The 26,307-nt window shown below is 26.8% G+C and overlaps 2 protein-coding genes across 3 annotated transcripts in view; one reads left to right on the top strand and one right to left on the bottom strand.

Moving 5' to 3' along the window:
• The window catches only part of LOC132948850 (probable G-protein coupled receptor CG31760), a 181,240-nt gene that overhangs the window by 75,886 nt on the left and 79,047 nt on the right, over positions 1–26,307 (top strand). The gene's annotated exons all lie outside the window — the stretch shown is intronic.
• On the bottom strand, positions 756–2,004 carry LOC132949805 (zinc finger BED domain-containing protein 5-like). Its single transcript, XM_061020904.1, has one exon. The coding sequence runs from the start codon at positions 1,924–1,926 to the stop codon at positions 1,384–1,386; it is 543 nt and encodes a 180-aa protein (XP_060876887.1). The 5' UTR covers positions 1,927–2,004; the 3' UTR covers positions 756–1,383.

The raw sequence follows: 26,307 nt of genomic DNA, 5'->3' as shown, positions 1-26,307 counted from the left end.
AAAAAATAGATACATCCATGCAACTTGAAATTGTATACTCTAAAGTCAGATTATTTTATGTAATAGAATGGTTTTTATTTAAAAATATTATTTATTTGAAATATTATATTATTAAGTAATATTTTAGTAATAGTTATGAGGTGGTTACAATTCTGGTAGATAATTTATCTAAACAGTGATACATTAAAAAGCTATACAGCTATACAGATGGCCTAATAAAATAATTTAAATAAATAAATAAACATTGTATAAAAGTTTTGATATTTTTTTTTTCAATTTAAAGAAAATGCGTGAAGGTGATTGATATATTTAAGAAAACATTTTCTTATGTGACTTTATTTTGAACTGGTGAATGATTGAAGGTTAATTTTGGAATTAAAAAGTCATTGATCAATAGGTACTCCATTAAAATGAATTCGGAAGATTAAACTGTATAATTTATCGGTCCATTGATATTCGATTAATAAAATGAATACTGAATTAAATATGCCTAAAGAAATAAGAATATTTAAAATAAAAGACATTGATTCTATGAATATAATAAACGCTGAAATATTTTTATAATAAATCTCTCTAAAAAAAAAATAGAATGAAAATAATAGGTATTTGAATTCGAAATACAGTTTTTAAATTAATTTACATTATTATGCATTATTATACAACTACACATTATTTTCTCAACTGTCTACTCAATTTTCAGGCAGTTTAATATATCTGGAATACAATTATTATTTATAAATTACTTGTATCTACAGTATAGTGAATACGATAAAAAATATACGGTTGAACAATTAATATTATAATGTTTATTTTTTATTGGTTTTCAATATTGCCTCATTGTTTTTAGGCCAAATAAAAATATAATTTATATATTTCCGATACACTTATTTATATCCTGCATGTTTGCAAGTTCTATCTATAGCATTTAATTAGTTTTATTCGGATTTTTATAGTTTACACGGTTATTCTTGATATTTGATTAAGTTAGGGAACCTAATACCTTATATAGTGATCATAAAGCTAAAATTTGATTGATATAATATTACAATCATGGGCGTTCTTACGGGGGGGGGGGGGGATATGGATATGGAGGATAGATCCCCATGACTTTTTTATTGTCCTTCTACAAACATTGATGTAGAGCAGCATTTCTTAAACTTTTTTATCCGTGGAACCCTTTTTGACGTCCACTTTAATCGTAGAACCCCTACTTTGTTTTCTAGCTTTTAAGCTTTTTGTTAGGATTATTTGCAAAAAAAAATATAATTATTTCATATAGGTACTTATATTGTGTTACTTAATTAAAAGGTACTTAATTAAAAAATATGTTAAAAAAAATAATAAAAATAATAAAAATTGTATATAATTTTACTTTAACAATAATTACTTAATGAGATGCGTGAATTGCTTTTTATTATTACAAATATTTTTAATATTGGGCTTTATTGATGAAAGTTGTAATAACATATTAGGTTCGGCATCAAGTCTGTTGCGGTATTTTGTTTTTATCGATACATAGGTAGAGAACCCCGTTTCACACATATACGTGGTTTCAAATGGTAAAAGTGCCAACACGGCTTTTTGTGACAATTGAGGATATTCATCTTTTGAACTGCACCAAAATTCTGCTAATGGCATTGATTTAAATTTTTCTTGCAGCGATGAATCAGATGTAAATTCAATAAAGGTTTCATATTCTTTTGCTGACATGGCTGGAGGTCGTGTATTGACAATAAATGGATTTTTAACCCACAGTTCATTTTTATATTTCACCTGTTGGTCATTTAGAAAATACTGGTTGAATCCTTCACTCAATCCAGTGAGGTGCTGAATAATTTCCTCAATGAAAACTTCATTAATTTCGACCTTTTCCTCTTCCGAAAAGCATTTAACTGTAGGAAAGCAATCAAACTCGTTGGAGCTCATACAAATTTTCCAAAAATCTAACTTTTTCTTAAAAGCATTGTAGAGAGTAACCTCTGAAATCCTATTTAAGGACCTCAATGAATGAAGTAATGAGTACATATTTTGTTTACATTATAACTTCATATTTTTCATAGTTTTATGTCATTTTTAGAATCGTCTTAACGGCTTAACATTGTTAGCCGTCCATAGAAAAGTCCCAATTAATGCAGAAGAAGTTCTTGATGTAATGGCCCAAAAATCGAGAACATTTGATATCATTTTGTAAATTTAAATACTAATTAATATTGTTAAAATTTTAATTTTGTGAATTTTGAATTAAAAATATAATATTATTTTGTAATTTAATGATGTAGGTATAAATGTTAGGTGGAAATGTTTTTTTTATATAAGAATGGGGGTGTGGGGGCTTAGCCCCTACAGCTCAATTTAAATACATTCTCATAACCCCCCTCCCCCTTTAATACCTCTGATTACAATTATTGCCTAAAAATTTGAATACTAAATAGTAAATTGTAGCCTAAAGGTTTGTATTAATTGAAAGAATACGTATATTTTGGTAAATAAATGTATAGGTACACCTAAGGTTTTTTCTCGTATGTTCTTATAAATTGCTATACTCAATAAATATCTCATTATTTAATAATTTAATTGAAAAAGAATAAAATATGTGTATATTCCTTTTTGTACGTACAATTCGAGTTTAATGGAGAAATTAAGAACTATATTAAGTGTAAGCCAAATATAAACAATAAATAATGATTAATTTTATTTTATAGTGGATGTACGAATTATAAAAATAGTAATAATTCACTAAACTTTTGCCCAAGCATTCGATAAAATCTTTATTTATAATTCCAGTCGATACCCCTTGACATCTAGTATTGCCATCTGAGTAACTGAGTAAACTATAAGCATACAATATTTATAAAAATAAGGACGAGTAAGTGCTCAGAAATTTCATATACAATTAAAGGAATTATTGAACAACGTTTATAGGCTTACATTTTAATTCGTTTTGGAACGTCATTAAGACATACAGACTTTAATTTAATTTAGTCACACAGTTTTATAACTATGATTATCACTGATAATCACAAGATAATAAATTTATTTACCAATTTGTTTAGAAAAAAATTGATTAATTTAATTACTGTGATTGATTTATCGCTAGCATGACTAACTTTGCATTTCGATGTTTTCATTCAGAATTTTTTTTTTCAATTGAATTTGCTAATTTACAATTTAAAAAACAATCGTATATCTAACTTTGCTATCGTTTATTACGAGTGTTTCTCGGCATTGAGTGAGTCAATGTAATGGATGTGTTACATTTTAATTCTATAATAAACCATTAGATATCTACATACAAAAAATGTTTTTGAGAGTAGATATCAGCCTATGTTTTTAATGATATTTTATCACATATTAATTATATTGCTAATAATATTTTTTCTCTATTCGTAAATCTGTAGGTGCAATTATATTTTGTCAAAAACTAATCCCATATATTTAATAGTAATTGTCATAATATTATTTCATAATATAATATTACTTGTTATTTACTTATATTTCATACTGACGTACCATAGACCGGTGTGATTAGATTAGTTGCATATATAGCATACAATATATTATAACCAATGATAAAACTAATCGAAATATTTTTGAAATTTCATTATTTAAAGATTTTCCTTCATATACGTAATGATGAAACGTTTAGCTTTAGCTATTAAAATTGTTAACAACAAAATAATATTAAAATGTTCACGATTTTGAAGAATTCGGTCAAAATTATAACTTTAAATGTTTATAAAAAAAAATTGTGTCTATGTATTTTTATTATTTTAATAGGTTATGATCGTCTAATAAGAAATCTTTATTTCAATTTTATTCAAAAATGAAAACTTCAATAGTCTAAAATACCATAAAACATTATATATTAAGTCTAAAAATGTTAAGAATTTAAATACTAAATATTGTTAAGAGATTTCAGATTTTACAGTTATTCATTTTAAAATTACGGTTTTGCGTTAATATTTGATCTTCTGTAATTGTTTTTTTTTTGTTTTTCCCGATTAATTTTAAAAATACGTTTAAGACATTTTTATTTTGAAATTTTAAAGTACCGATTTGATCCGATTTACCACCAGAAATCCAGAAACCTCCATCAAAGTTTAAAATTCAATATGTTTTACAATCTATAAAGTGCAGACACAATGATTGCAGTCACAAAATTATAAAAACAAAATACGCTTCTACTAATACATCCATTGTTCCACTCAAAATCTAAAATGATCCGCTTAAATAACCATATATATTTTGTAGTAGCAATCATGTAATGGGGTAATATGAAATATTTATTCTTTTATTTCGTAAAAAGTTGGTACAGAAAAAATTTTTTTTATAAAATTTATAATTTGATTGCTTAGCTATGAATTTAAAAAATGTTCTAAAACTAAAAAGTTGAATATATTCAAGTATTATATTATTGAAGAACTAATTTTATAAACAAATACAATTCATATTATTATAAAGAACCATATAAATACCTAATAAAATATTTAACAAATGTTCACACATTGAGTAGTATAAGACTATAGGGAGTTCATCAGATGGATTTGGGTACTTTTCATGACTCAATGTGTACAGAATATTGATGCCACAAATTACGGTGCAACACTGCAACATTACTGACAAGAACAAAATTACAATATTATGACTATGCGTTATGGGTGTGGACATATTGTGGTAACTATCTAGTCAAGTTTCGATTTTCCGGTATTTCGTAAGGAAGATATTTTGTGAGAGATACGAGTGAGAAGAAATTCTAAATAATAGAGTATAAAGTAATAATACCAAGTGCAGTTTATCTATAATATGGCAAAAAAGTAATTTAATTTAAAATGTAGAAATAAAAAGTTATTTTCTTTTTCTAACTAACATTAGACAGCTTAACTCAAATGTATACGCTATCTGGATTTGTTAATCGAATCTTGTATATGATAGGTACTTTCAATTTCATCCCATTTATAAAGTTTTTAATCACGTTACAAGTAATATTTATTTAGAAACTACTATCATACTATAATAATGTAATAGTATAGTACACATTCATTCTTCAAATTTCCAAGTAAAATAATAATTGCTACTAAAAATATTTCTTAATAACTCTATTTGTACCTATGATACATAATATTAGGTATAAAACATGTTAATGAAGTTAAATGTTGTTAAAAATAATTTAAAAAAAGTGATTTGTTGTACTTATACAATTGTTTTAAACATTTTTTTGTAGCAAATCACAAACTAGTGGTCTGAAAGTAATTCAAGATGTATCGTTTAAAAACAAAGTGAAATAAATATATTTTTTAGAAACAACCATACTTGTGAGATGTGACTGGAAAATCAAACTATCACAACTAAAATGTGTGGAGATACTATGTTGGTTTAAAAAAATAATATTATATTTTAAAAGGGCTATGTTTTTATAGAATTTCATGTAGGAAGTTACAAAATAAGTATATTGCTACAAATATGACGATGAAAATTATGCTTCAGTACTGTTGTTTTACAAAAATCGTTACTACCACTGATAAGTTATAATCGTTAAGTATAAATTCCAAGTGAAAAATATTATAATCGCCGATATTACCATACGCAACGGACAAAAATCATTTTATTTCAAATATCTAGCTTAAATTACAATATGAATTAGTGTAACCTACATAATATTATAAATCAGTGTTTATCATGTTTGATTTTGATATTGATTTTTCAGTATCGGACCTACCTTCTAAACTATTAAGTATTCAAATTATATTCCAATCGTTTATATTTTGTAATCCATGAAAATGCAGTTATCTGTAAAAAGTTCTGGACAGACCTTAAATATTTATCTCGTACTCAGACACATTGAGTATAAATCGTTTAAACAAGTTATACAAAGTGCGTGTAATATTATTATATAAATAGGCATATTATAATATAGTAAAGTAAGTACCACAAAAGTTGTATTTTGATTACAGTGTTGAATCTACTTTATTAATTATTACAGTTTCGAACAGCTAGATACTAGGTAGGTACCTATATAATAATCAAAAAATACGACCAAGGTTGATATCATTTCCACTCATCCATAAATGTTGATACTTAATAAATAATGTACTAGGTGCTTATTAAATATTCTATTTGGTAGAATCATAAAATATAAGACAAAGTTTATAGTATACAACTGATTGGAATGTGTATAATACAAGTATAACAAAGCGCATGAATACAGTGAAAATTCCATACATGGTGTCACGGCCAGGAACAAACTAATATAATTACTATACAGAAATTCTTAAGACAGAAAATCGATTTATTTAAAACTGTAAACTTATTACAAACTTGCATACCTGCTCAAAACTATTATGAACCCATAGTAGGTATATCTATTGGAATGTCCAGGGAATCAGTCGACCATAATATATCTACGGACAATTATTATGCGTAGGTATGTTGAAAATATGAAACCCAACGCTCCCGCACAAGGGGAGTGGGCTGTTGAACCTGCAGTACAGAGGGGCCCGTTGAAATATATTTGTAATTTTTGAAATTTTGATAGGAATACTTATTTTATAGCAATTTTGTTTTTTTAAGCTGTGTGTTAACCATTTATCACCTAGAAATCGTGTACGGGACACCCTTATCGTTTTTAATGGGTTGTATTTTTCGGAAGTTTTGTATAGGGCCCGCAAAAACATTTAGTACAGCGGCCAAAAATTTGATGCGGAGGGCCTGGAGTGACCCACAATTCATACCACAAACAAGTTAATACAGAAAAAATATCTAAAAAAATAGAAAAGCCACTGTTATTAATGCATTATGTTTATGCGTAGGTACATTTATAATTTGCAAGATTTTATCCTACTAATTTACTATTTTTGAGTAATTTTCACCTTCACCGGTTCGAAATTCTAATGTTTCTGAAACTATTTAAAACTAAAAAGTGTAAAGACCATTCTTTAAGTTTACCAACTTCTTAAAAACAAGATGTTACTCATTCATCTATATGTATTAGACCGGCTCGTAATTATGTTTTAATGGATTATCTTACGGTGGCTGTCAAATTTAAAATAACAATACCCTTTCATCAAACAAAGGCATTCAAATAGCCATCTGAAATTAGTAGCCTTAAAAAAGTGGTCTACTCTACGTGGAAACTTTATCAAAAGTTAAAATGTATACAATTTAATTTAATTTAAATAAATGTACTGCGTTTAATGAAAAATAATTACACACTAGTTTTCCTAAAATCTGGATAGTTATTAATTAATTATTATATTCATTTATTTTATTTTGGTATAAATCTAATCATATTTAGTTTCACCATAGTAAAATTAAGTCAAACTAACTAATCAATATTATTTCGTTCCGAAAATTTGTCCTGATATTATATTATACCGCAATCAGATTAAATTCAATTATTTTACTGAACATTACATTATGGTATTTAAATTACATTTCATGTTACTCAGTATAAGTATTGCTATTGTATATTATCAAATACCTATAATAGGTAGTCGATATTTTACTTTTGAAGTATACGCAAAATACAAGTCTAAACTAGTTAAAATAATTCAATTGATAAGCAATTAAGTGTATTCTGATTGGTCATAAATCATTAACATAAAAAAAAAAACCATTAAAATTGTTTTACGCATATATAATGTTTCTATAGTCACTGAAAATGATCACATTATTTTAATATTGAATTTAAATAATCACGTCTAATGTGACTTATTAGTTTTCTATTTTTACAAAAGTACAGATTAATTTAATTTTCTAGTTGACAAAACATTAAGCAGTACCTAATATTACCTACAGTTTATAATTAATTATCGATTATTATTTATTAGTCTTTCGTATTGTCGAAAAACTAAAACAGTTGATTATTTTAGTACATATATACTATTTATAATAACAATAACGTTATGCAACAAAAAAGTACATATCACAGAGATTACGTTGTTAAATACTTATTCATAATAATATAGTAGGTATATTATGTTTATGATAATATAGATACACCATATTATTATACGTACACGGTGTAAAGGGTATCTAAAGGTATTTTTATTTATTTGAGTTTCACAGTTGGAAGTTAAACTTACTTTATTTAATAAAAAAGGCTCCAATTTTACCACCAATAATTTTACTATATGTTTGATATTATACTTCCTAAGTTAAACAATAGCATTTTGAGTTTTTGATTTTTTGAGCATACGCAATGCTAAATGTATGAAATCATTTCCATTAATCGGTTATTTTTCAAGAAAGTATCCCATTATTAGTTCTATGAATCATAATTTGAATAAATGCATTTTTAAAGGGAAAATACAAGTGAATCACTTTATAATAAAATATAAACTGAGAATATTAAAATTTCATACATAATGTAAACACAAAAATATAATATTTATTTTGTGTACCTATAATATAATACATAATATAATAAGTCCTTTGTTTATACATTTCCCGTTTAAAATATTTTTACGAATATTGAAATAAAAAATGAATAGGTGTAACTGAAGTCTGCAAATACAATAGCTTCAATAACAATGATGCGCTAAGATAGTTAATAAATTAAAAAAAAACCAAATCTGTTAAAATATGTTTATGCAAATGTAAAGTTATTTATTTGCATTACTTACATTTTAGTGATGGACAATTTATACGCAAATAATATAATATACTATATTTATTGAACCTATAATCTAAAACCTAATGTGAATAGTTACGACACTGAACATTTATTAAGGATTTTTTTCCAACACGTTTTTTAATATATTTTTTTGTTGGACTTGCTAGTGGTTTAGAACATGCGGTGGATAATCGATATTTGAATTCAAATGATGTTTGCCCGGGTGCGTATTAGATGTCCATTAATAAAATACTTTATATTAATTATAATATGCGAATTACGTATTATAATAAAGTCTTAAGGTTAATTAAAATTATGTCGATAATGCTAAAAATAAAAGTAGAGAACTTAATAAAAATCAAAACATAAATAAATATTTTTGTGTAACTGTTGTGATTTTTCAAAATAAAAAGTCAATAAGTCTTCAATAATTTTGAACTACTACCATTATTATGGCTAATTTAATGAACTCGTAATTCAACAAAATCATACCATCAGGTGTATTACATTTTAACAAAATTCAAAAACAATATATTTACGGCTACGATAACATTAACGCAAAACTGATTATAATGATTGTAATGAATAATTGATGACCCCGTCAGTCATCAACTAAAGGTTTATTTACCGTGTGAGGGCATATATTAACATTTGCTTACAGTAATAATACTTTTACAAATTTAAAAAAAAAAAAAACTTGTAAATAAAATTTTGTTTACAAACATTTCGCATAAGCGGTAAAACCCAAATTCCTTGTCTACATCATCATCATCATACTGCCTTGCCAGTACAGAGAAGAAAATTATAGTAGATACCTATTTAAAAAAAAATAATTATAACAACAATTTGAATAAAAATATAGTTTTAGCTTGACCCTTTTGTATTGTATAGTAGACAATGTCACCAAATTTATTATATTATGTATGCACAAACAACACAATATACCTATATTTACACAATCTGAGTCATACTATAAATTAAACTGATGTCATAAATTATAATCACAATTAGTTAGAACTATATTTATTTTTTTTTTGTTTATAATGTAGCTTTTCAATGTTTGATTGACACATTGTTTTGCATTCATAAGAGATTTTTTTATTTATAATGAAATACCAATTTTAAACAGACATAGCCACGTTGACGATCAACTAGTTTAGTTTTAAAGTTGAAAATGTATCATCATCTGATGGAAATAGAAACAATTATAATTACTTGCATCTGCATTCTGCAATAATAAATCAGAAAACACTTTTAGAATGGCACTGATTGTAGCCTAGTTTATAGGTTAATCAATCCTGCAGTAGTGCAGTATCTAAGCTAACAAGTTATAAGTTTAGACTAGTAAACTTCAAATGTTTTTGTTTTTATTTTAAAACACACCAAAACACAATTAGTTTTGGTACTTGACATGTTAAGCTAAGTTTTATCCTCAACCTGTGACCATGGCTTAACATTTATTCATACCCATACTTCAAACTATTTTATAGTCACGACGCCTCTAATATCTCTATCAAAGCCAATACATTTATTGTAAGTTATAACTAAATAGTATATATTATTATGTTTTATCAATAATATATTGTATTGTATTGTAATTTAAATGTGTTCTAATAGCGACAGCCGACAGTGAATATAATATTATTTAAGATACATTTATCATATTTATGGCGTTTGGGACGACCGGCAGCTTCGTCCATACGGTAGAGCTCTGCACGGTCCGTTTTCTTATAGACCGGACCGGACTGATAATTTTTAACAGAGACCAGGACTGGACCGGACTCGATAAAATGAAAATTAAGCCAGACCAGACCGGACTGATATATTTTAACAAGTACCAGGCCCGGAGCGGACCGGACTGATACATTTTAACAAAGACTAGGACCGGACCGGACCGGAGCGGACCAGGCCGATAAAATAGAAATGAAGCCAGACCGAACGAATATTTTATTATGATAATGATTTTTATTTTTTCAACGTACCTAATATAAATTATATTATTAAATCAACGTTCAAAATGCAGATCACTATAGACCGGACAATAGATAGGTACCTAATATAAACTCGAAGGCGGACTGGACTGGACCATTTTTTTTATAAGGATCGAACCGGACCGGACCATTTTTTTTTTTTAGACGAAGAGACCGAACCACATTAAATTATAATACACAAAGACCGAAAAAAACCGGACCATAATCCGGTCCGGTCCGGTTCGGACTGGTCTAGACCAAACCGTGCAGAGCTCTACCATACGGTAAAATATTGTTATACAGACGACTGTCGTTAATTCGATGGTAAAGGGCCCTATGAAAAATTTCGAATTACCGAGAGTGGTTCGAAATATCAAGAGGACAAAACAACTTTCGAATTACTGGGTAGTGAAAGAAAATTTCGTACCTACGATAATTCGATAGTTATCAGAAATAATAAGCTAAATGTATGGGGTATTATCGACTCCACTGTTTTAATATTAATTTCAACGGCTATCAATTCCGCTGGATTTTTGTTTAAGTTGATTCTGCCGACTATCGATTACGCCGGCTATTTATTTATGTTTAGACGATTGTAAGGTAAATTATTAACGATCAAATTATAAGAAATACATTTTGGTGAATATACTTCGAATTGCCGAGCGTTCAACTTTGAATTATCGAGAGTCGACCGTAGTTGGTAATTTATTTTTAAAATTAACTATACGCGCATCTTTGTCAGTTGCTATAATAATTATTTTCGATTGGTATTTTTAAACATATTAATATAATATTACTTCTGAATCAATATTTATAATTAGTAATTTCTAAACAAGTATAATAATACTATGATACAATAGTATTATTATACATCTTATGACATAATATTATAGATTTCATTTCTACTGCAGCCACTTAGACAAATATCATTTAAATCTTAAATGTAATATTATATTATATTTAATTTTGTTTTACCTATGACTAGAGATATCACATTAAAGTTGAAATCCTACCAACGGCAACCAGGATACGCCACTGGTTACCTTATGCTAAAATAATGATTTTGAAATAAACAATAATAAATCATGATAGGTATTCGTAAACAATTTTAAGTTAAGTTAAGAAGAGGTTCTTCAATAAATCTATTTAACACCTATTTACATTTTTTTGTTAAATATTCGTAATATTTTTTTTTTGCGTTTTGGAAAATTAATATTAAAATCCAAATGTATAAGGGATTTTTACGTTCTAAGAATAGAAAAAAGTAGAAAAATGTATAAATATAATAAATTTATTTATTGTTTTTAATTTTATTATTTATTATTCAGTTTGGAATATTTGTTTTTTATTCCATAAAAGTTTACACTTGTTTCTAAACTCTCATATTAGTGTAACGTTAAAACTACTGGTTTTAGAACAATATACGTTATTTATTTGTGTTTAGTTAAAAAAAAAATATATTTTTTTTATAAATATATTTTATTGAGTGGGTAATGTGTATACATTTTATAAGATAAATATTATAGTATTGTAGATTTATTATAATCTACTAACTTATACATATTATATATTCAAATAGATTGCATTGCACCGTTATTATATCAGTAAAAATTCTAAATAGCGGAATTGCACAAATTAATAATTTTTTATGTGTTTACATTCTAGGTAAGTATTACCTACCTATATATTATTATCATAAATATTTATTTACTATTATAAAAATACATCCACATTGATGAAAATTATAATCACAATATTTATTACTTTTACAATGTTATATTTTAACCATTTGTCATTCAATTCGTGTAGTTTGAATTATAATAATCTTACAACAGATTAATATATTTTTTATTTTTATATTTTGGCATAATGTTTTGTAATATTCATAGTCAATATTGATATATCACATACCTATATCCGACAATGTGACCTACTCAACACAATAAATATAGGTACCTATTCAGTTTTATTAATTTACTGAACACGCATAATGCATTCAATTTCTATATTGAAATCTAATTTCATGTCAGTCCCGTGAAAGTGTTGCCGTTGACATTTTTATAATGAACTAGGCATGTAGATAATAATATGTTATGTGGACATAAATAAATATAATACTATGTAAACATAATACAATTTAAATATAAGATGATGCAATCGGTTGCACTCGAAAGTCGAAAGCACTTGGAAGTATACTTTTGTTAAGCGTTTAGTGCTAAACGGGGATTCTAATAATATTAAACATTTAATTTAACAATTTAAAAACCTATTATAACGATGCAGAATACAATGATATTCCAAGTATAACGGTTCCCAGCAATGTATTTGGTTGGTTTTCTATCACATGTACAGTAATTGTGTTTGTATATACAACGATCCCAGTTACAAGGTATAATAGTCCGGAAATAACGATGTAATTTTGAATACAATTTCAATCGAAAACTAGTCCTCTAATTCTCCTATAACGATCTCACGCTTTATTGTGAGTTTTATCAAAAGGTTTTATTATTCTAACTTTAATTTATTACAATCAAAGGCTTATAACTGAATATTTTTTTTGAAAAAATCATAATTATATAATACAGATCACATAATATTTTTGTAAGTTATGCTTTGTACAATAATAATGTAAAATAACTCAATTTATAAATTTAAAAATTATGTTCACAGTGTTTAATTGTTTTAAAAAATAATAAGGTTCATATATAAAGTGTTTTTATTATGCTTTACATAGTAGTATTTTCAATACATTTAATAATAAATTCATACGTCATTAAAAAAAAAAAATTGGGGTATAACATAGTTTAGATATCAGGACCTGATTATCTAGCCCCTTAAAATAAATATCGTTTTAAGGCATAAGCGAATTCGACCTAATATTACCTGAATGAATTCAATACCTAGTGAAACATTATACGAGATTATATTGAACATAATATTATGGAATACAACCTTTTAAAAAGCTAATAAAATTTCGTAATTCTATTACTGTCTACCGATCACTAGTACAACTTATCTAATATATACATAATATAACAAAATTAGAACATCAACCTGGTTTGAACATTGTATAATATGAAATAGATTTTTTGTTGAATTAGCAACATGTTAGTATTTTATTATAATTAAATATGATGTTGAAACAGCACGGATATATCTCGTACCCCCGTAAAAGATTTAACTCATAGATTTTTTGTCATTTTGACGGATTTATTTACAATAATCTATTAAAGTGTTCGTTAAGGCTCACACAGTGGTCGAGAAATACATGATACAAAATGAAAGACGTATACCTAATCAGGATAAGGTAATGTAACGCACGTCTCAGGCCAAATAAGGAGGGGCACATCTCAATTATGAAGTGTTTCAGATTTGGAAGAGACAAATCTCTTAATGTCTTACCATGATATCTTTGTTGTTAGTTGGCCATGTCAGAGTTTTCGTTTGTTGTCTGCTGACGTCTACTCATTGAACAGGTGGTGGACAAACACGGCTCATCTAGGCACTAGCGGCTGGTAAAACACAATGAATACTGGATGACCAATGGACGATGATGACTTTTGAACGGTTGACTTTGATGCATGGTTGGCAATGGCATGTCTAGTGAATAGTGGTGAATAGTGAGATGTTTTCTGAGGCTTATATTCGCTTCTAGAAAATCAATATTCTTAAGAATATGTATGATTTTGAAAAATAATTTGGAAGTAATGAAAGTAAATATCTGTCCGCTCACATATTATGCGTATCCCAAAAAGAGTGTTCCCGTGAGTCGTGGCGTGTCGTCATCTCCACCGGCTTCAGTGTTTTAGATTCTTAGCGGAGCGAAAGAATGTATTGATTTTACAACGATGTATTTTTTTTTTTTACTAAATTTTTTTTTATGAGCGTTTGAATAAAAAATTAAATTTTTGATATTTTGTTGTTATTCAAAATCTAACAACCGTAGGCACTTGAAATTTTCACCAAATGTTAAAATGGCTATTTCCATACATGGTAAAATTTTAAACTATTTGAACTCTATTTGAGCTATTTATAGCCATCATAATTTTTTCAAATGTTGTAAATTATTTTTCAATTAGAAATTCACAAAAGTTTTTCTTTTCATAGCTAACATAAGAAATTTTAATAGAAGGTTCCCAGCAAGTTTTTCTATCTCGAAAAGAAAAAAAAATTACTGGAAAGTCATGCCATGAGATATTTTTGATTTTTGTTAAATTTTATTTTAACTATTAAATTTAATTATTCATAAAAGTATGCTAGCTTGGCACAACGTCTCCGCTCAGAATCGTTTTTCGTATACAATGATTTATCATTGAAATTCAAATATAACACATCCATAACAACGACATGCTCGACAACTACTGTACAGCAGAGAGGTACCCACTTGTCCACCTTTTGTTTTACATTAATTTTATTCAACATCATTATGATATATGAAGTCTGTCATCATGGTAATTTCCCCTAACTTCTGTCGTAAATATTGCATTGGTTTCTGTTTCATGTGTCATTCCGCATTCCAGATCCACGCGAGAGCACCCTTTTAATCGTGCGCAAAACTAATTACTATACCGTATTCATGTTACGCTAACGTCAATCATCTCCACACGCGCTACCTGTTGTAGACTTGTGTTTGTAGTGTATCCGTTTTGTCCTTAACAACGTTCCTTGAACCTAAATTAAATTTTAATATTATGTATCAAAATGTGTTTTATTATATAAATTTAAATATGTAGGTACGATCTTATTTTCATTTGACATGTCTCCACACAAAATGTATTGTTATATTACACTCGAATAATTTGACGTAAATGCTGCTTATACAATATATATTATATTATATATATAATACAATATAAATCGTGTGGAATTTAGTGAAATTACTATTAATTGGAAAATTATATCGTTTTAATTCTCCTTCACAAATAGAATGTTTCTATCGAGTTTTTAGATAATTATTTTAAAACAAAAATAACTATGACTTAAAAATTGCAGATTTGTTCAAATACCTACAAATATTTTTTTAACAATAATTTTGTTTAAAAAAAATATGGTTCTACGATAAATTTAAAGTTTTGTTTGAAAATATGTTTAACTTGGTAGTAACTAGTAAATATTAAATTAATGTGTAATACGAATATAGAAATACTGAAATTAAGTATCGTTGTTGTGCTATTATTTTTTGAGGTACTAAAAACTCCAGAAGTTGAATATTTTTTTAATCTCATATCGTAATTACAACATCATATTATCTCTGACAAAATAAATGAAAAAACCGATTAGCCAACAGAATATATTTACTGGATGTTGGGCACTTGTCTTGCTTTGTTCAATCGTCTGCAAGCAACCCTGGGGGTTTATTATAATTTTAAAAACAAAATCAATGGTAAATCTTGACGTTTGAAAAATCGTTTTGAGTGAAGCTTAGTTAATTTAAAACTAAACTGGCCGTAATTGTTCAATATTATTTAGTAGTTGTCTTTATGGTTTCTTTCGACTTGTAGGAATTACCTATTGAAAAGTTTACCTTTTTAGTTTACTTATAGTCAATAGTGTAGTAATACACTACTCGAAGTAAATCTGAGTGCGTGATATTAGATTCTTAGCAGAGCAATGAATGTATTGGTTGTTTTTTAAAAATATTTTACAGTTTTACACATTTAATTAAAGAAAAAAAAAATTTAAATTCTAGGATGGTTTTTGTAATTTTTAGCGGGTAAAAAAAAATGCCATGTTCTTTTCAGAACGAGAAAACCAGAATTCTTATAGAAAAGCAGTTGACTGTGTTAGGCATGTATAAAAATGTTTATAACATTTTAATATTGAAAATAATATTTATAAAGACATGATATAATTTTCAAAATATTTCTTTATTATATATATTTAAAGTTGTTGACGTTTTTAGTTTATTTTCGATTTATACATGGTACTATTTTCGTTTGTGAATAAACAAGATTGAACATTAAATACAAAGTACTCAAATATTGTGTTCTTACCGCAATAACAATAATCAAAAATTGAAAAATACATAGTGAACATTTTTTTCTAAGCATCTATATTCTATAGTCCATACCTACGTTCACATTTTTACAAAAGTCGTCAAAAATCGCAAAAATTTGTTAGCTATTTTGTTTTTCAAAATGCACAGCCAAAAATTTAACCTTCAACATTAAATGGTAGTTTGTGCGTTATAATATATTTTGTGCTTAGAGAAACTATAACGTAAATCGGAAAACAATATCTTTTACCGTGCATATTATTGATTTATGATCATTAAACTGATTCTAAGCACCTACTTTTTTCACCAAAATGGGTGTTCACAGATACAATACATTGCATAAATAAAAAATCCAACAGTCAAACCGATAAAAGTTAAATTAATTAGTCATTTAACATTTATATAGACTCCACACAAACAACTTAATGAACATCAAATAACATCGCTTATATAGTGATGTAATGTAAAACTAATATTCTTAAAATGAATTTTATGTTGTTTGATTTACTTTTAATTTAACTTAATTAAATTAGAATAATGTGCAACAGCTTTACTGATATGGAATTATATGAAAATTATATGTAGTTTTAATATGTTTAATATTATATTATGTTGACGTGATAAATATTTTTTAATCAAAATACTTACCATTATTGTTAATGGTTAATACGAATAATATGTAATAAAACCAACCACCGACTAAACCTATACGTGAATTTCATGTACCTATATCAAATTTAATTCAATCCAATTTAAAAATAATATTACATACTTACATGTAAGTTTATTGCTTGCGTGTCTTTGAACTTATCTGCATAAAAAACTTATAGTTCGATTGCTCGAGTATATAGGTAAGTATATAATACTGTATAAACACTACATAACAGTTCTGTACAGTAGTAATCAGCTGGACTTGTATTCATGGTTAACCTAATTCCCGCAGATTAAAATATTATTTCTCGATTCAAATATTGTTCACAATTAATACCTACTGAGCAGACGACACCCAAAACATGTGGACACCGTATTAATGTTACTTTAACAATATTATTATTGTGCCAGATAGGCTGAAAACTAACCGTGGAGGTTAGTTTAATGATATAACAGTTCTTAACTGATTATTATTGTTTCGGATCTGTTAATAGATCATCGGAGTGCTGTAGGTCTGTGTGAACTTTGGATGAACGATCGGAAGTTTACGTCTAATAAATAACTTTAATTTTGTAGTAATAAAGTTTAAAATAACCTAAAACACTCTATGGTAAACACCGGTGTTTAGTGGATATACAAAATAGTTTATGTTGTTATTGTTTATCATTATTTTTCCTAACTGCAGAAGCTATACGGATTCATTTGGTTTAACTGTGACGTGTGCCCTGGTTTTTTGTTGTATAAAATAATGATTTTTAGAACATTAAAATAATATGTTCAAAACTTCGGTGATTCATCTCCAATAGAATACAAAATTAAAAACGGATTTCACTTAAATACTGATATAACTCCAAGTGGAATAGAATTTATTATTATTACTATTTTTACATCGATTTATTGGTGGTTTAACTAAACATTTTTTAAGTTTTAATTTTTTAGTCGAAAACAATATCATAAACATACGTAATATATAATATCAAAAAACGAACGGAAGGTGGCATAATATAATATTGTTTCATTATGCTTCTATATAATGGTACATTAGTAATTATAAAATACAGTTGCATACACGCTTTGAAGTTCATAATATTATGTACCTATATCCATTTGCAAAACAGGGGCACATCTAAGACATGAGTATATGACCCAATAATCAAATTTATAAGTATTTTAACTTTATTCGTATTAAATTAGTATAACTCTCACGCACTTGAAAATTGTTACACATTTACGATAAAACAGATATTATTTCAATTAAATATACAATGATACTATACATAATAATTCCAAACTTTTCGATCGTATAAATTACTTTACTGTTTATTATCAGAATTCAAAACTATAGAAATATTAAAGTTCCCTTACTACAAAGAATCTAAATTAAATAATCATACAATTCCAAGGAGATATTCCAAAGTAAAATTGAATGATATTTTGGGATATGAATTTAGTGGTAATATATAAATCATGTTCGACGCTCGTGCTGTAAGACGATATAAATAAATGATTTACACGTTTGAATTGAATGCAAAAGTTTTCGTTCTCAAAATTATCAACTTTTCACGTTATTACCTACACATTTCACATTGCACTATTTTATGAGTTTATATTTATTATCAGTTCACTAGAGTCAGCAAATACAATTATAAATCAAAAACTTATCAAAATATAATATTATTCAAATACAATTATTTTCAGCATTTAAAAATGTATGTGGACAGAATAAATATAACTTCTATAGAATGGAATCCAAACAGTGCCGGATAAACCGCCATTGTACCGGCGCGGGGCCCCGACTCTTTGAAATATTTGGGGCCCCCGATATTAAGGATATTGAGTACTATAAAATATGAAAAATTAAAAACAATACAACTTTTGGGTAGTTTCATTATAAACAATGATTGACCAAGTAGTTTTCCAGACGTTTTAAGTGCTTGTATAATTTTTCTGACAGTGCCGATCACTGTGGCAGGAGCAGAACGATAACTTTCCAAACTTAAGCTTATAAAGAATCACCTAAGATAAACACATGTGCACAAGAACGTTTATCTTGTATATCAATTTTAAATAGAGAAAAGGAACGAACTAAAATTCTAAATATTGAGAAGATAGTTGATAATTTTGCCAATGCAAAATCGAGGAAAACAATTTCTTAAAATAGAATATCTTAATATTTTAGTGCTGTTGAGTTATCATAGTTTTGTAGTATATACTTGTAGCTTTTTTTTATAACATTTTTAAATTAGGGGCCTCTAATTTTTTTGTTGCACCGGGGCCCTAAGAGTTCAAGATCCAGCACTGAATCCAAACACATTTTTTTACAATGCACTTTTTAATTTTTCAGTTGATTTGAGATAATAATATTCGTTAGGTAGGCATTGTAAAAAAAATAAGCATGATATTATGTCTACAACATCTTGACAATTATTTACCTACGTCCATTCTCAGGTGTAAAATAGTGTTTTTTTACACAATATTATTTGGCCCAATTGTAACATTTATGAGCTATATGAATAAAATATACATCTTATTTACAGAAATTTTACTTATATACAGTTATGTATATCGGTCAAATGAAACTGCGTCTTAAAATCAATTTTTCTATGTACAATGTAAATGCATGAACAGAGGCCATATTTTTTATTTAATTTAAATTTGTGAGAGTTTAGATACCTATACTATGTCCCTTAATTGCACCAGTTTATGAAGACACTTTTTTTTATTATACTATAATATTATTAACAATAAAACTATTATACTCGAAAAGATAAGCTCATTTAAATAACACATAATAAATACGTTAAAGTCATAATCTACTGCATTAAATAATAAAATAAGCATTCAAAATTATTTTAAGTGATATTATAAATCATAAGTCTTCAAAATATTATTATAAAAAAATCTCAATGGACCACATAACACGAATTCATTTCTTCGAATTATTAAGTAAATTTATACTGGAGGGCAGTCTTATCAAAACGATATAACGAAAATCTGATAAAAAAAAAATGTATTGTTTTTTGGGGTCATTCAGAAATATAACCAGGTGCAATATGTGATTTAAATCATTGAGCCGGATACCTCACATTCACTTATCATATACGGTTAAGAGTTGTACGTGATTTACTTATTTTGAAACTATTAACGACGATAGTGGACCCAAATAATCAATACAACAATCTTTAAATACTAAAAAAAAAAATTTAATACCTAGTAATATTGCTGTTAATACACGATTTAATTTAACACGCGTTTTAATAATATCGAAAAGTGACAAAATGTCTAGGTCGTGTGGAGTACGCGTTAGAGATTATTTTCTACTGTAAAACCTGATGGGTATGGATGACTATATTATACAAATTAAAGTTTTTTTGACCTATATAAATCTTTAATTTCTCTTTTTATTATAACTTATGCAAATCACGTTCTTACTATTTTACAAATCAATGGAATTGGAGCAATACACGTACAAAAATTGTTTTCGATCGAGAAATTACGTTGTAGAAATATTCAAGAAATGATCTTACAAAGTTATCCTAATGCAATGATGCAATAGTATCATACCTAATATTTATACAACTAAAATAAAACAGTTTTAGGGGGCTGTAGAAAAATCTGTTTATTTTAGCATAAACTCCAGAGCTCTATCAGGATTGCTTACGATCCCAATAATTTGTGTTGGTATCAAAAAATAAAGAAATAAATAAGATTTGGCATAATCCAAAATTAATTTTATGTGGAAACGGTTCTATAAGTAATTAAACTATTGTTCATTGTCGTAAAATATGAACCTTGGCGTACGAATTATAAATTATATCAGTATATTTTTTATATATTGATATAACAAGTGAAAATTGTTGAAGATGCTTGTGAATTCGTTGAGGTTGTAAAATGTCATTAATATTCTGTGTGGAAAAATTAAACTTATTCTTATTAGATTTCGTCAAAATCTAGCAAAAATACAATTATTTCCGTTGCCGAAATGCAAACATAATAATTTTACTCTCTTCATAATTCCGGCAGTTCACTTATTTCCGTCCGCGTACAATGCGTACTAGCTACAAGGGATCATTTTGCCCGCCTTAATTTATGTTTTCATTCATTCTTTTATAACTATGATATATCTTACTAAAATTATTTCGAGTTCTATTATTTCCAACACACTAACTAAATAAATGTAGGTAATATGATTCGTTAAATTTGTCAAAGTAAATAATACATATGTTTTAATTTACTTTTAGTTTATATCTCGCAAATATTGATTTATTTATACTTGTTTAAATTTAAAGTAACAAAAATTTAGTTTCATATTGGTTCGTACATTTATCTATAGTTTATTTTTGAACAAATGTCTTACACCCGTATAACCTATACATCCTGATTAGTGATATTGACTTTGCAATTAATCATATTTGAGACTTGAATTTTTTACCGATTTTTTGATGAGTATTACACTATTATGAATTTAAAGATAAATAAAATCGTTTTACCTATATCATACAATTATGATACTTTTTTTAAAAATAAAATAAAATTTAGTTTTTAACAGTTCCAAAAACAAGCACATCATCAAGTGCATATTACTTAAAAGCACGTCATGTTACATCATACGGTTTAGATATAACAAGTCACAAGTTTTACGTTTTATAGATTTATGGTTATGTTTACATAAAAACACAGATATCAATCAGATGTGAAACTTTTGTGTCTGTATTTTAATTAAGAAAAATAAATATAAAAGGAAAAGAAATCCATATAGATATAATAACGAAAAAAACAAGTAGGTAGGTATGACTAGTATTTATGATCACCTTGCGCTTTTTAAATACCCAGCGTGGTTAATTAACTGCTTTTATACACGCATATACGTTATCGAGAGAGTTCAAAATAGCGTTGTTCACCTGATTTGTGTGTTATATATGTACCGGGAGAATATAAAAGCTATTCTGTGTATCGTCAATTACGATTTAAAAAATTGAAATTGGAAAAATAAAACCGATATCCCCATAACATTACTTTTTCTTTTCAAAGACTATAATTGCGCTCTGACGTGTATAGATAATATATATAATACTGAATGTTTAACCAACCCGAAGTTGCCCGTGAAAAAAGGAACAAATATAAAATACGGTGATATATAGCCATATAGGTGTATCTCAATTATAATGTTCCTCTATCAATTTACGAGAAAATCGGCATCGGAGTGCCTCACTTTGTGAACTAATTTGACTGAGATGGGCAATATCTGTGAAAACTCTTCGAACTCAAGGAATATGTGTGAACAATTATTGGTTCTAATTGGTTCTGTAGTGTCCATGTCTACAAACCCCATACAAATGTCCATTCATTTTTTTTTTATAGTACTTAGATAATACACTTTAATTTGGGAACGAAATGAACAAAGTGTGTATAATAATTATACTCTCTCATCTGTAATCAATCTGTTTTTATTATGACATTAGGTAAATATACGCGTCTCAAGAAGATTTACTATTTGAAAACTCCAAAACAAATACAAATACTCTCACTTTAAATTAGTAAATCCTCGTGGGACAACTTGTATATATTATGTGTACTGAGGTATATTAGTTTTTGTTATTTTATGTGTGCTCGTTTTATATTCATAAATTGTTATTTGATGCTAACTTCGTGTCAAGATAACTACCAGAGTACCTATATTAACTTTTTTCTTTATCAACGACACTTTTAAAATATATATTCATTAAGGCATTTACAAAAAAAATACAGCTAAAATCTCCTACTTTTGGAATTACCGAACGTAGTTTAAAAAAATAGGTACTATGTCAAGTGTTCGAAAGTCATGTGTTAGAAAGTCAAGTGTTATAAATTTAAGTCTCATAAGAGCCATGTGTTATAAAACGGATTTCTCATAAAAATCATGTGTTATAATATAATATTATTAGAGTACCTACATACATACATGTTCCTTATCGTTTAATCGTTTTAGCTAAATGTTATCTTTATTTGTTATCCGAGGAATACAAAAAGAGTTCTGCAAGAAACAGAAGTAACCGTAGAACGCTTAATAACAAAGTCAACGTCCATTTCCAAAAATACAAACGACCAAAATATCCGACTACAAAATATATGTAAACGATTGGAACAGAACCCTGAGTATGATATAAAAGAATTTCTTAAAGCAATGGTTTCAAATTTTAAATTTTAAACATTTTTACAATTGTTCCTTTTTTTTAAATTGTTTAACATTAACATTTTAATTCACACATAATATATAGTTAATTCAATTTTTTATATCTACTGTAATTTTTATAATAGGTACATAACTTTTATGACATATGATTTTTATGAGAAATATATTTTATAACATTTGATTTTTATGACACTTAATATTATAATATCTGACCTTATAACACATGACTTTCTAACACTAGACCTAGATTCAAAAAAAATATAGACTGGAGAAATTGCTTTCGCTGTACAGATGTCCCGAGTTCAGTTTGATAGGATCCATCACTTATCAAAGAATTGTTTGTTTTATACGCATTTATATTATTTGTATTATTTTATTAATTTGGTAGGTTGAACTAATGTTCTAGCCAAAAATATTGTATATAATGTATAAGTCAATACAGGTATACCTAGAATGGTGAAAACAGGTTCGTGTGATTACGGTAATGATGGTAGGAAATGGAGAAAATGTTCAATTTTTAAAAATATCTTGAATTACATATTACAAAAAAATTGTTATAATTGTGAAAAAATATTTTTATGTTAGTTTATGTGTGTACATTAAATTTTGTTAAAATTCCAACTTCAAACATTTATAATTATACAAAAAACTGTGATTAATAATCACTGATTGATAAAAAAAGATCTAAAAACGTCATTATTCAATTTATTTATAGGGATATTTGCCGCAACCAACGCGTTACACAAATTGAAATCTGACTTAATGGTATTTTTTATTAATAAAAGGCTGATTTTTTTACTATTTTCAATTTTTGCAAGCGAATTTTTGTGTTTATCTCTTCCGATATGTTGCTGAATATGGAATTATTTCTCACTTGACACTTTGACGTCATAAATTTTACAATATAAAATTAATCCATCGGTTGAAAAAATATTTTCACCGAATTCTGAAACATACTTTTTCAACTTAGAATTGTGATTTTGTTTAACTTTTGGCATAATTAAAAAAAAATAGAATAAAATAAACACGTGGAAAAATTATTGAACGACAATTATTGCGATCGACGAATGCGGGGGCGGACTGACGAACAATCTTGAATCTACGCATTACGAACATATTATCTTAATCTTTAAATAGGTGTAGGGGTAATTTTAAGGCCATACCAAATACTCGATAAGACGATATCGATAAATATTGCGAAGAATAAAACCCATTTGTAGCGATAATACGTAAGCTGTGTCTAAAATTATAAAATCAACTGAAAATTAAACACAAAAAAGGCATTTATAAGTACAAAAGGCAAAAAAAGGCATTTATAAGTAAAAAGGCAAAAAAAATGCATCCATCGTCTAAGAAATTAAATGAAACACATTTTTGTATAAAAATTATTTTTCTATTATGATTAATAAAAGAAAGGCATTTGCCTTCAAATTCGAACCCTAGTGATTATGTATTTTCAACATTAACTGTTGTAATAACAACTTACGAGGAACCTAGTATTTTTTTCAAGCATTTAGTATACAATCAAAATGTTTCAATATTATTAAGAAAATTACTAAGAATTGATACCAAAAATGATTGAATAAATTTGACTTCAAACGTGATGACTGGACATCAAAAAAAAAAAAACATCTTATCGTAAAACCAATCTGAATTCAATATACTACGCATTTCTCCCCTCGATCAGAATCCAAAAATAGGAACCTTATATTATGTATTATGTAATTTTCTATAAAACATATTTTATGAACTATGGGTAATAATTAGGTATAGATGGAGAATTCACGTACAAAAAATGTTGGTTTATTGGAAAAAAGTGATAAAATAGTCGTAACTTGGTGTAAATGATACCTTATACTTACTATTTTCTTGATATAAAACAGAAAAAGTAAAAACTGTTACTTTTCGAATTCTTCAAAATATTATAGCAATCTATAGTTTAGTTACCTTTGTATTAATGTAATTAATGACATTTAGCAATAAAATAATATTGGTAATTTTTTTAAATTAACTGATTGCTGTTAGCTGATAACAAGACAGTGACAGCAGTCGAAAATTTAGATCTTGTTCCTTTAATTTAGTACCTTTAATTCAATCAAAATACATTTAAGTAGTCAATAATATTTTTAGTGGTCAACAAAAGTAGTTAAGATTTGTTTATCAGTAAAATTTTATATTGTAAATTTATCACATTTACATATCTGGATAATACTTTATTTGTACCTATTTGTAATTTACTTCGTTCTATATTTTTAGAACTTACAGCACCGGATAGAGAAAAAATCAGCATTTTGAGTTTTATAACAATACGTAAAGAATGTTTATTCATTATTAGTACCTACCTACTATATACATTATACAAAACTTTCTATACATGCATAACTTACTACAGCTGCCCAAGCGACGTACCCCCCAGTGTTTATACTAAATTGATTGTTAAAACAAAATTAATCTGATGAATGATTATTATATTCCGTATGAATGTATGATACGTATTATTATAACACGAACCTATTCATAGTGGTCTATGGTACATCACTATATTGTTAGTAAAAATTAATAAGTAATACAAGTATAATAGGTATGATCAAATTATAATAATATTTTAATTGTCAACAAAAATTAGTTCTAACAACCATTTCATTAATAGAATAATACATTACCGCCATAATAATATAAAAATATATGCATATGGAAATAGAGGCTGACTTGATTACTTAAACTGTGGCTATTCCATGTAAACAATGTTTGATAAGACCGAATTTCAATATGAAAAATCAAATCATAACTAATTACACCTTAATGTAATCACTAATCAGTCTTCTTCATTATAAATAGGTATACTTAACTACCAAACAATTGAATATTGATTGAACTATACAATAATAGGTACTATGAATAATACTAT

This window comes from Metopolophium dirhodum, chromosome 7 (assembly GCF_019925205.1).
Source record: "Metopolophium dirhodum isolate CAU chromosome 7, ASM1992520v1, whole genome shotgun sequence".
Taxonomy (NCBI): Eukaryota; Metazoa; Arthropoda; class Insecta; order Hemiptera; family Aphididae; genus Metopolophium; species Metopolophium dirhodum.
This window is presented reverse-complemented; position numbering and strand designations above follow the sequence as displayed.